Source organism: Panthera onca, chromosome C2, assembly GCF_046562875.1.
Source record: "Panthera onca isolate mPanOnc1 chromosome C2, mPanOnc1 haplotype 2, whole genome shotgun sequence".
NCBI classification, from domain to species: Eukaryota; Metazoa; Chordata; class Mammalia; order Carnivora; family Felidae; genus Panthera; species Panthera onca.
The window spans coordinates 106,250,732-106,262,810 of record NC_138347.1 but is presented as its reverse complement, the minus strand read 5'-3'; the positions used below and the strand labels follow the sequence as shown (position 1 = coordinate 106,262,810).

At 46.3% G+C, this 12,079-nt stretch overlaps 1 protein-coding gene across 1 annotated transcript in view; it reads right to left on the bottom strand.

Moving 5' to 3' along the window:
• The window catches only part of RARRES1 (retinoic acid receptor responder 1), a 65,297-nt gene extending 53,494 nt beyond the window's left edge, over nt 1–11,803 (bottom strand). The window contains exons 1-4 of the mRNA XM_081790150.1: nt 11,633–11,803; nt 8,670–8,947; nt 4,108–4,251; nt 2,615–3,332 (exon numbers count right to left, since the gene is read on the bottom strand). Of these exons, the coding sequence (XP_081646276.1) occupies nt 2,615–3,332; nt 4,108–4,251; nt 8,670–8,947; nt 11,633–11,803 (1,311 nt within the window). The remainder of the gene's footprint in view (nt 1–2,614; nt 3,333–4,107; nt 4,252–8,669; nt 8,948–11,632) is intronic.
• Between the last annotated feature and the right edge of the window lie 276 nt (nt 11,804–12,079).

Sequence of the window (12,079 nt, the reverse complement as noted above, 5' to 3'; positions counted from 1 at the left end):
GCACTGATTGAATCAAGAATGCAGACCTGTTTTGGGGATCTACTATTTTTTACTTCTTGTCCATACTATGACTGTTCTTGTAATTAAAGCAGAAATTCCTTAAGCCACTATGCTGAAAGTTCCATGCAGGTGGTGTCTGTGCTCCTTATTCAGGTAGCTGAGACACTGCTTCAAAACTGAGTGAATCTCAAAGAGGGTTTCCCCGATGATCCCAGCCCAATCTGAATTGGGGCCATAATGTGTAGCCCAGTGTCTGGCACATAGTAAGTGCTCAACAAATAACTCATAGATAAATGGATCACCCTCAGACAGTATAATGGTAACTCACATTTTTATACTTGACCACTGGTACTTGTATCATCTTATAGAAAGAACTCTTAAAAATTGCCTAGCATGGTCGGCAGAACATGGATTATTTCCACTCCAAATGAGGGTATAACCAGAGAAGACATGATCTTTCTTCTCTAGGTTGTGTGGCTCACTGGAGGTAAAACAGGGGCTAGAATACGGGTTCCCTACAACACCACACCAACTGGTCACCCACATTCTGGAAAGGCAGCCCATGGCAGCTCCCCAGTAGAAACAGCACACACACTCAAGCCGCCCCCTGCTCTGCTTCTGCTACCCCGCAGGATTCTGGCAGGCCACTGCCACAAATTTAAGACACACTTTGCCCCTGGCTGCCTTGATCACCCTTGAAGGGGGGGGGTGGGGGTCTGTCTTCACTTAGTGGTGATGTTTCGAGGTGGCAGAGGAATGGAGGGAAAATTTCACCAAATTGCTGGGAAAAACTGAAAACACTTTAGCCTCTGGAAATTCTTGGCCCTGAAAGTCTCTGAGCTCGCTTTCCTGGCTCCTTGATTTAAAAACACTTATGGGGCTCCTGGGTGGCTCAGTCGGTTAAGCATCAGATAGGCTCAGGTCATGAACTGGTGGTTCGTGAGTTCGAGCCCTGCATTAGGCTCTGTGCTGACAACTCAGAGCCTGGAGCCTCCTTTGGGTTGATTCTGTGTCTCCCTCTCTCTCTGTTCCTCCCCCACTTGCATTCTTTCTCTCTTTCAAAAATAAAGATTAAAAAAAAATTTTTTAAACATGTATAACCATTTTCAGAAGAAATGTAAAGGTAAACCAAATAACAATAGGAAGTTATCCTTTCTTAGGGTCAATGCCCTGGATTCCCCTACTTATTAACTCTTCCTCCCCCATCTCATGCATATCTGCCTCTAATGTGTTGATTTACTCCCCCACCGGTTTTTTGTTTGCTTGTTTTCGTCAAAAGGAGAATCTCCTTAAAATTCAGGAACGTTATACTATTACGGATGAAAAACACTGAGTTCTTTGTGGAAGAGAAGAGGAATTTTTACTTAACTCACTTGTGTTTTGAGAGCTTAGTTTGATTATTTTGTGAAAGATGCCAAGTATTTAATCTTTCTTTCAAGGGGATGACTAAATGCATAAAAAAGCAAAGTGTTATTATTTAGCTTTTATGGTTTTGGAAGGAAGAAAATAATTCCTGAATTTGAAAACCGAGCTTGGTTTTCTGTAAGGAACCCTCTTCAATGAAAACCAGGGAGCAAATCTTCAGGGACACTCTTTTTGGGCTCTGGGAGGTGGCTACTTGGATAGAAAGTTCTCAAGCTCTGTTTCTGCACTTCTCTGTTGGACTAGTAAAACTGAACAACTTTCTCCCTGAGCCAGTAAGGATTGTCAAAACAGGTGAGGAGAGTAGGTTGCCTTTTTCTAGGAAAAATTTTATTTCAGCGGTCAATAAATTTAACAACCTCAGGTACAAGATTAAGTCTTTGACGAACCAAGGCTGAGTTTCCAAAATGTCCTCTCCACCTCTGTATCTGACACCAAGTCTAGAGCAATCTAGAACAAAAATCCTACTGCCACTCTTCAGAACTTATAGGAACTCCCGGGTGGCTCAGTCGGTTAAGTCGTTAAGGGTCATGCTCTTGGTTTCAGCTCAGGTCATGATCTCATGGTTCCTATAGCCAGAGCCTGGAAATTAGCAACCAAATAACGAGCTGCCAAATTCTCATTCATTGCATTCACAGGGAAAACAGCTCTGGTCCACTCCCCTTAAAGCAGACGCCAGTATTACCAAGGTTTCTGCCCAGGCCAACGCGTAAATTCCAACCACATTATCCTGAAGCCCTTGCAGGGTCGCCTGCAATTAAAAGGCACTCCGTCCACAGTCCGCAGGGGAACTGACATAGTTTTTGGAAATCCCGCCCAGGACTTCTGCTGGGGCCATGGTGGGCCGCGCAGCGACCACCCCCTTCACAACCACCTCTGGGTACTCCCAGACAAGATCCAGCCTTGCCTTTGGGGCCTGTTCTTCAGTTTCCCCATGCACCTCTTTCCCAGGAATGGGAGCTGCCCTGTAAAAAAAAATCTATGGTCTCATAAATGCCGAAAGGGCCACCCAGCTTTCTGCGAACTGCGCACAACCACGGACCGCTCCACGGCCTGAACACTTCGCGGCCGCCGATCTCCCCCAACGCCATACTCCTCACAGACCCACTCTCGGATCCGCCGCTGGGCGGGCAGGAGCGCACACAAGTGTCACAGCCCCCACGGTGCGCCGCCGCGTGGCGCCCGCACTCACCCTGGCGCGGCCCTCCAGCACGTCGGCCAGCACGCGCAGGGTGCTGGGCGAGCCCGCGCGGAAGTTGACGAAGTGCAGCGCCGCGCGCGCCGCCTGCTCCAGGAGTCCGCGCGGGAGCTCCGGGTCCCGGCGCCGAAGGGAGTCCTCGGGCTCCCCGGCCCCCGCGGGTGCCGCCGCCACCCCTTGCAGGGCGAGCGACAGCAGCAGCGCGAGCGGCAGAACCGCGGCGCGCGGGCGCCCGGTCCCAGAGGCGGGCGGCGGTTGCAGGCGGGGCGGCATGGACGCGGGCGGGCGCGGCGTTCGACGGACAGGCTCCAAGTGAGCTGCGCCGGCGCTCGAGGAAATAAGGCCGCGGCGGGCCACTCCCCTCCGCCCTCGGGGCGGCCCGCTGCCCGGAGCCCGGGTCCGTGCCCGGCCGCGCCCTCTCGGCGCTGCTTCCAGCCCCTGGGCCCCTCCGCCCCGCCCCACTCCCACTCCGCCCGGGCCCCAGCTTCCCGGCTCGATGCCGGGACGCGGCGGCGCCTCCGCGACGCGGGGCCGGGGATGTCCAGCCCCGGCTGCGCTGGCAGGGGATGAGGGGGGCAATGGAGACTCCTTCCCCGACGGAGCACAACTTGCCCGCCGCCACCCTGCGCCGCGCCCCCAGCCCAGTCCGTGAGCCGGCTTCTCTCCTCTGCAGTTGCTGCGATTTCGAAACCCTTCGGATTTTAGAGAGAACCTGCTTCAGTTCTCCAAGGCTTGGAACTTCGGTTTCGCACACAGTGAAATTGGGGACCGTGGAGAGAAGTGGGAGAAACGCAGCCAGCATTGATGGGGGTCCCTGTGGCACAGTGACATTGGAACTGGGACAGGTCTTCAGAAAGCTGGGGCTGGAGAGGAGGCTGTAAGTGGTCAGCAGGACCTTCACCCCCTGGTCATTGCGGGGGTGGGGGTGGTTCAGGTGAAGACTCAGGCCCCTATTTGGGTGAGTGAGTCATGAATTGTTGGTGAGGTCTTGGAGGGAAGCTGCTCCTCTAGAGAGCGAGCTGTCCCCTTGCTGCGCCTTCGAGAGGAAACCTGTAGCCCCAGAAGGTGCTGGTGCCATCTTGCCACCCTCAGGAAAGTAGGCATCAGGGTGAAGACAACTGGGGGGGGGGGGGGAGGCAGGAATGAGGCATGGAAAGAAATCAAGTCCTTGGAGATGATTTCAAGGTGAAATGAAGTCCTGCTGACTCAAGACCCACCTGAAGCCTGCCCTAGCTCTAGACTTTAGAGTTTTAAGAACCAATAAACCAAATGTATTATTTAAGCCAACTTGAGCATGATTTTGTTGTAACAGTTGAAGAATTCCTAATTTTTCTGCTAAGGCGGATACTACTAGCAGGAACCAAAGTTATAAGGCTGCCGTGTGTGTGTGTGTGTGTGTGTGTGTGTGTGTGTGTGTGTGTGTGTGTAAGGGGTCTGCTTGTGCCAGCACTGGAGGACAGTCTGGGACTACTTCAGCTACTCCCTACCTTGAGAAGACCCTATTGGCAGATCCCACCAACTTTGGGCTGAGCCAGCTGGTGAAGGTTAAGCTGGTTAAGGCCAGGCTGGTCCTTAAGGAGTGACAGCTCCCAGGCTGGAAAACGGTCAGCTCCAGTCTCTCAGGCTCTTCTCTAAGAAGAGCAGATCAGGAGGAGTGGGAGGGGGAAAAGACCCTGCAGGAAGAGAAGGAATCCGCTAGAGACTTGAACCTGGACCATGGCAAAAAGTCCCATCCAGAAGCACTGGGATGGATGGACTGTTTTGTAAAGAACTGAGTACTCTTTATTGACAACTTAGTTTTCTCCCCGTCCCTCACCCCTGATATCACCAGTTGCAAGCATCCCCACACAGATGAAATCAATGATTAGAAAGCACAGATGATATCAATTATTAGGAAAATGATGAAAACATTTCCTATTCATACATGAGTGAGGCCACGGAATGTAACACCACAACTCCTTTCTGGACATTTGTGCAGAACGTCTAGAAGGACAATTGGAAACTGCTAACAGTGGTTGCCTCTGCAAGAGGGAGCTGGGGGTGGGAGGGGTTTACTTTAACTGCAAGTCTTTGGTTCTTTGCCATCATCTCTTGCTGGTAGCACAACAGTGGGGAGCTTGGACTTGGAGCCAGACCCCCAGCTTCACTAGTGTGAGCTGAGGCGTGACTCAACTGCTCTGCACTTTTTTGGTGCCTCCTAATGGTTTGCATCTGCTAATATCTGTACATACATAAAGCGCTTCCAACGGTGCTAGGCACACAGTAATGGCTAAGTGGGTGATTGTACTCTTTAGCCTTCTTAACCTATTATTAGAGCTATTAGCAAGCCAGAAAATGTGATTCTATATCCCTTTTCTGTTCTCTTCAGCAGGTGAAAGTGAAGGGAGGTGGGATTGGGAGGAGTATATGGATAATCAATCCTTGACTACTGAAAGCTGTTTAACCAAAGCTCAGGTGTGACTGAGATGATCCTTTTCTCTGAGCCTTGGAACCAGGGACACTTGTGAAGAAAGTGTGGGTCACCTGGTTCCCTGGATCTGCATCCTGCATGCTCTAAGGTGACGTTAGTTTTTGTTTCAGTTAAGTCCTATAGATCTTTACATTTCCCATGCTATGTCCCCAGGCCTGTAATGTAGTAATTGTCCTAAAACCCCTGGAGGAAAGCACTTTGCTGGCAAGGAAAGAAAAGAAGCCCTGCTCGACAGTGAGCTGTTTGCATACAACATTTGGCTTTCTGATCTCTCCCTTGAAGATACCTAGGACTCAGGGAGAAATTCATTGTCCTCAGCATGGGCCCATAAGCTACCTGATGCTCACACCAGCTGCAGCAAGTTTCCAGAGATGGGAACAAGACCCAGGGCTTGAAGCATCACACCTACACCCCACCAGATCCTCAGTAGCCAGGCAGAGGGCACCCGCAGTGCCAACGGCTCTAGAATGCAGGTCTGGGTTGGGATGGCTGTGATAGGTGTCTGAATCTGAGATTAAGGAGGGAGCCTTTCTAGCTTGAACTAGTAAGAATGAATTCTTTGAGATGCAGAACTGGAGATAAGGTTCTTTCTATTAAAGATGTGAGGGGCCTCTGGCGCTTTCTCAGCCTTAGCGCCATCTTCTTGGAAACCTCTGCACCATGAGAGCCAAGTGGAGGAAGAAGTGAATGCACAGGCTGAAGTGTAAAAGAAGAAAGATGAGGTAGAAGTCTGAGTAAACCGCTAGCTTGTACACCCATGGAGCCACAGGAGCAGAAATAAGGAAAGCCAGACGCCAGGGACACTGGTACCAATTGTTGGACTACACGCCTACTTTCTAGAACTTGATTCGGTGGATCTAGAACATCCATTGCCATCTAATTGCAACCACCACCTTTGAGAGACTTGCCTTGCTCATACCAAAACAGTCCCTTCTGGTCCTTTGCTTTGGACCTGTGACCTTTGGGACTAATTCTGTTTTAATTTGTGGTTGAATGTGACCCACGTACAATAAATCCACTCTTCTGCTGTCTTAGCTGGAGAAAAAATAAAATAAAAAAAATAAAAAGGTGGTGCCTGTGTGGCTTAGTTGGTTGAGTGTCTGACTCTTGATTTCAGCTCAGGTCCTGATCTCACAGTTTGTGAGTTCAAGGCCTGCACTGGGCTCTGCACTGACAGGTGTGGAACCTGCTTGGGATTCTCTCCCTCCCTCTCACTTTGCCCCTCCCTTGCTTGCTCCCTCTCTCTCTCTCTCTCTCTCTCTCTCTCTCTCTCAAAATAAATAAATAAACTTTAAAAACTAAAAAAAAAAATAAAAGAGATGTGATATAAAATAGAGTAGTTGCATTTATTACTGTCACCAAGGAAAGATTTCACATGACATAGTTTAGTTAGAGACTGAAATTGCTATGTTTGGAAACCTCCAAATCCAAGTGCGTAAGGTAACCAGCACTATCCAAAATAACTTTAGAGTGAAAATGTTTCTCTATTTGCATTGTCTAATATGGGAGCCATTAGTTACGTGTAGTTACCACGTGTTTGAAATGTGGTTAGTGCAAGTGAAGAATGAATTTTTAATTTTATGTAATTTTAATTGATTTAAATATATATAGCCACTTGTGGCTGATTACCATACTAGACAGCACAGTTATAGACAACTGACTTCACTACAGGGTTGATTTGGGGAAAGAGGGAAAATAGTATTTTGGGGAGTTGTGTTTCAGATATGATGCTACATGCTTTCTGTAACAGAATTACCTCCTTCAATCTCCACAGTTTAGAGGACTAAACTGGAAGCCAGAGAGAGGTTACATGATTTGCCCAAGGTCTCATTACCAGCAAGGGTCAGGAAAGGGGTCCACACTCAGGTGTGGCCCATTGTTTCTCCAAGCACTATTTTGTACATTCCACAACCAGAGACTCAAGGTGGAGGGGTTTGGATTACATAAAACAAAACAAAAAGCCTAAAGAATGATGGGAAAATATGACTTTGTGGTCAGAGGAGTTGGGATTATTTTGTTTTGAGAGAAGAATACTGAAGGAGCCACTCAATCTTCAGTGTGAAATTCAAGGATAATTTTTTTAAAGGGGAGTAGTGGGTTGTCTCTGTTACCACTAATGAAAGCTTCCTTTTATTCTAGTTTTTCTTGGTTCTTTTTTTTTTTTAATTTTATTTTTTTTTAACGTTTATTTATTTTTGAGACAGAGAGAGACAGAGTGTGAACAGGGGAGGGGCAGAGGGGGAGACAGACACAGAATCCGAAACAGGCTCCAGGCTCTGGGCTGTCAGCACAGAGCCTGACGCGGGGCTCGAACCCACAGACCGTGAGATCATGACCTGAGCCGAAGTCGGACGCTTAACCAACTGAGCCACCGAGGCGCCCCTTCTTGGTTCTGATGTGTGGGCATTTCTCATATCTCAGTGAGCCTGGCTAGACTTCAGGCCCTCAGGAGGAACTCAACAGCTTGGGCCTTAGGATGTTGTATGAGGAGCATTTGGGATGGCCAGAAACTGGTGGCATCTAAAGAAAATAAAAAGCATCAAGCTTCCTATATTCAAATTATTTGGTGATTGCAACACTGGTTGTTAGCTAAGGTACACAGTGAGTGGGGACAACCTATTTGCCTGACCACTCTTGATTCGGCGTCACTGCAGCATTTGAGCAGATTAATAGAACTGTTAGGCCGTTCTCTGTTCCACTTACCGTGTGAAACAATTCTTTTAAAATCCACCATATGTTCACAGTTAAAACTGAAAGTAATTTAGATGGTGTGGCTTTGAGAAAAATTTCTTCTTTCGAAAAGATTTGACAAGCCCATCTTGACACAAAATTGCCAACAGATGTTTTTAAAAATGTAATGACACGAACGTGGTCAGTACCCAAGGTGTTGGATTTTGCAATTTTCCAAATAAGTCCTCATTTTTGCATGTAATGCTAGTTAGGAATGCAACATCTTTATAGATCAATTATACATTTTCTAATGAACTTTGCTTGGCATTTTCCATCATTGATCCTTCCATCAATCACTTAGGACAGGATATTTGCCATTCCAAGAATGAATTAACGTTCTACTTGATTTATAAACTGTGATGTAAAATAAATGACAAGTTGGGACTGTTTTAATTTTCCAAGCAAAAGATATTTAAGTAAAGCTTGAAATTGTAAAGTTTATTCTTTCTTGAGAAGATGCTATATTCATTACAGAGTGAAATAAAGAATTTTAAAGTTTTTTTTTCCCCTGGCGGTACTACTTAGGATTTCATGTTTTTCAAAGAAAAATCCCTAGTAATTGTTCATATTTGTATACCATGAACTCTCTGGAGTGATCGATTTTTGAAACTCTGTTTATGACGCTAGTGCTCACCACTAAACTTCATAGAGTATGTTATCAGGGCCAACTAAAACCAATTCCGCATACCGCAGAGGACTGCATCTGCCCACGTATAGCAGCCTAGATAACAGGACAATGTGTTAGAAAACCCACATTGTATTTTTTTCCCTTCTCACCATTCTTTCCACAGAGTACATGACAGGGCATGTGTCTAATAGTAAGAACAGAATACTGATACAGTAAATCACCTGACTGATAAATAGATGACACAATCGCCTAGACAACTTATATATAAGCAGACGTCAGGCAAGTTCCTTGCAATGTAATGACGCAGTAGGGGTAGCTTCAAGTTGGGAAGTTCTTCCAGAAAAGCTGCATTTGTGGTGGGTTTAGAAGAGTCAGCAAGTTGTGAGAACATCAAGTTGGGGGACTGTTCCAGGCAGAAGGGGTGGCGGCCTGAATGAATTGTAGGGAAGGCCAAGCTCAGGACAGCAGTGAAGCTGACTGGGATGGTGCCAGCGGCTACCTGAGGTAAAGGAAAAAGGCAGAAGACCCTGAAGCCCAGAAAGAGACATTTTGTTCTTAGAGGTTCCCCCAGAAGTTTCCACATGCCTAGGCTGAGAAGAATGCACAGTACACAGGGGTTCCTGGGTGGCTCAGTCAGTTAAGGGTCCAACTCTTGATTTCTGCTCAGGTCATGATCTCATATTTGTGAGTTGAGCCCTGAGTAGGGCTCTGTGCTGGCAGTGTGGAGCCTGCTCGGGGTTCTCTCTCTATGCCCCTCCCCTGCTCTCCCACAGTCTCTCCCTCACAAGCTTTCTCTCTCTCTCTCTCTCAAAATAAATAAACATTAAAAGAAAATTTTTAAAAATTACAAATAAAAGAATCCACAGTGCACAAAGTGAGTTAGATTATATGAACATTATTTTTTTGGAAATAAATAACTAGTTCAAAAATGGTTTTCACTGGTAAATAACAGAAATGATCAGACTTTAGGATAAGCAGACACTATTATGGACTATGGGCTATTATTTTGAGAGAGAGAGAGAGAGCATGAGCAGGGGAGGGGCAGAGAGAGAGAGAGAGAGAGAGAGAGAGAGAATCCCAAACAGGCTCCATGCTGTCAGTGCAGAGCCTGATGTGGGGCTCTATCTCATGAACCAGGAGATCATGACCTGAGCTGAAATCAAGGGATGCTCCACCAACAGAGCCACCCAGGCACCCCTCTACCTTTTGATTCTTAAAGGACTTAAAGTACAGAAGAGTGCAGAGGGTTCTGGTCCGAGAGGCAGGAGGAAAGACTTCTAGCCCAGCTCAGCCACCCTAACTGGCCTCAGCCTCTTCTGTATAAGATGCTGGTTTGGGGGTAAATTAGATGATAATCAGAAGGAAGAACCAGTATGGAACACTGTGATTATACTCTCCTTTAGCTGTGCCTCCCCATTGCAGAGAGGCTTGCTGGATTGTCCTTCCTTTGGACTAATCTCAGTGACATCTTCCCACCCTCTACAAGAAGCCCTGTCCTCTCTCCCCAGCATGCAGGTATCATACATGGACTTATTACCTATTTTATTTTATTATTATTTTATACTTCAGTAGTTCCTTTTTATTTACTTTACATTTTATTTATTTTTCAGCTTTTTTGGGGTTTTAAAAAATCCAAACAAAAAAAGACTGATAGTTTAATTTTTATGCCTATTTTCTGAATTAAATGAGACAATCAAATGTTTGAAATTTGATAAATGAGATGGCTCATGTTTTAGACTGTGAGTAAAGCAATGTGGCAGTCAGGATGGGCTAGGGTATGCTGCAATAGTGAACAATGCGTCAGTCTCAGGACTTAAAACAGCAAAGGTATATTGTGTTGCTCTCACTACCACTCCATCACAGGTTGGCTGGGGGCTGGCCTGTATCACTTGTTCCAGGGAGCAGGTGCTCCGTGCTGTGGTGGAGGGGAAAAGGAGCAGGGGGAATCGTGCTCAGGCTCTTAAAATTCCTGTCACATTTTATTGGCCAAAGCATGTCATGTGGCCATGCCTAAGTTCTTCAGGGGGTGGGAAGGTACAATATCATTACGTTTCCCAGGAAGTGGCAAGCTGGAAATATTTGGAACAGCACAAAGGTCTGCCACAACAGTAATTATTAGGCAAGGCCCTACTTACTCATAAGTCTTTTTGTATGTCATCTCAGTCTGCTAGGGCTGCCATAACAAAGCACCACAGACTGGGTGGACTGAACAGCAGAAATTAATTTTCTCACAACTCTGGAGGCTAGAAGTCTGAAATTAATGTCCTGGCAGAGTTGATTTCATGTGAGGCCTCTCTCCTTGGTTTGCAGATAGCCACTTTTGCTGTCTCTTCCCGTGGTCTTCCCACTGTGTGTGTCTGTCTTAATCTCCTCTTTTTATAGGGACACCAGTCATAGTGGATTAAGGCCTGCCCTAATGACTTCATTTTACCTGAATTACCTATTTAAAGGTCCTATCTCCAAATATAGTCAGAAGTACTCGGGGTTAGGACTTCAACATGAATTTGGTGGGGACACAATTCAGCCCATAATAGATATGATATTAAAACTGGGGCCTGTCTCACTAAGTAAGGCTATAACAATGACGGGAATATGCAAAACTTTTCAGTGCATTTTATCCCTATACTTGGGGCCAAAACTCTAATGAGATCAATTTTTGTAAATAAATCATTTTTTGCTATAACTTTCAAGACAGATAAAAAGACATGTTGTGATTAGAATAATAAAAAAAAGTAACATTAAGAACTACAAATTTAATTACAGGTCTGTGGAGGGTTTCCCTGATTCATCTCTTACCCTAAACTCTCTGAATTTATTACATAGTTCAGAGTCCTGATTTAACTTTTTACTGGCTTAAAAAAATTTTTTTTAATGTTTATTTATTTTTGAGAGAGAAAGAATGAGCAGGGGAGGGGCAGAGAGAGAGAGGGAGTCATAGAACCTGAAACAGGCTCCAGGCTCTGAGCTGTCAGCACAGAGCCTGACGCAGGGCTGGAACCCACAAACTGTGAAATCATGACCTGAGCTGAAGCCAGATGCTTAACCGACTGAGCCACCCAGGTGCCCCTTCTTTTATTGGCTTTAATGGGTCTCTTGTGAAATGTGTTAGAAAGCCATAGAACGATTGCTCTTATTGAATACATCCCTGCTATTGGACAGTGACTTAGGCTAGTGGTTCTCAAACCTGTATATGCATCAGAATCCCAGTAGGTCCAGGATGGGCCTGAGGCTTTGCACTTCTGACCAGTTCCCAGGGGATGCTGATGCTGCTGGTACCACCCCAGGGATCAGACTTCAAACACCACTGGTTCAGGAAGTTGCAGTTGACATGATGGAGAACTACCTTCGTATACATCTCATCTCTGAGTGCCTGTGTGGGGGATGCCCGGAGGCAACCTGGTTAGTGTAGGTACACTCGTTGGCACCTTCCAGGCATGGGCTGACATGGGCTGAGCAAGACAGTCAGAACTGTCAATCGTCTAACCAGGACTAGCTGTTTTGTATTTCTTCATCGCGACACAAGCCATATATTACCCACTCTGCACAAGGCTGCTTCCTCTTAGCCCACTCTTCAATCATTTTGTTTTTGTTTTTAGAACACAGGGTCCTGCGTTAAAGAACATTCTTTTTA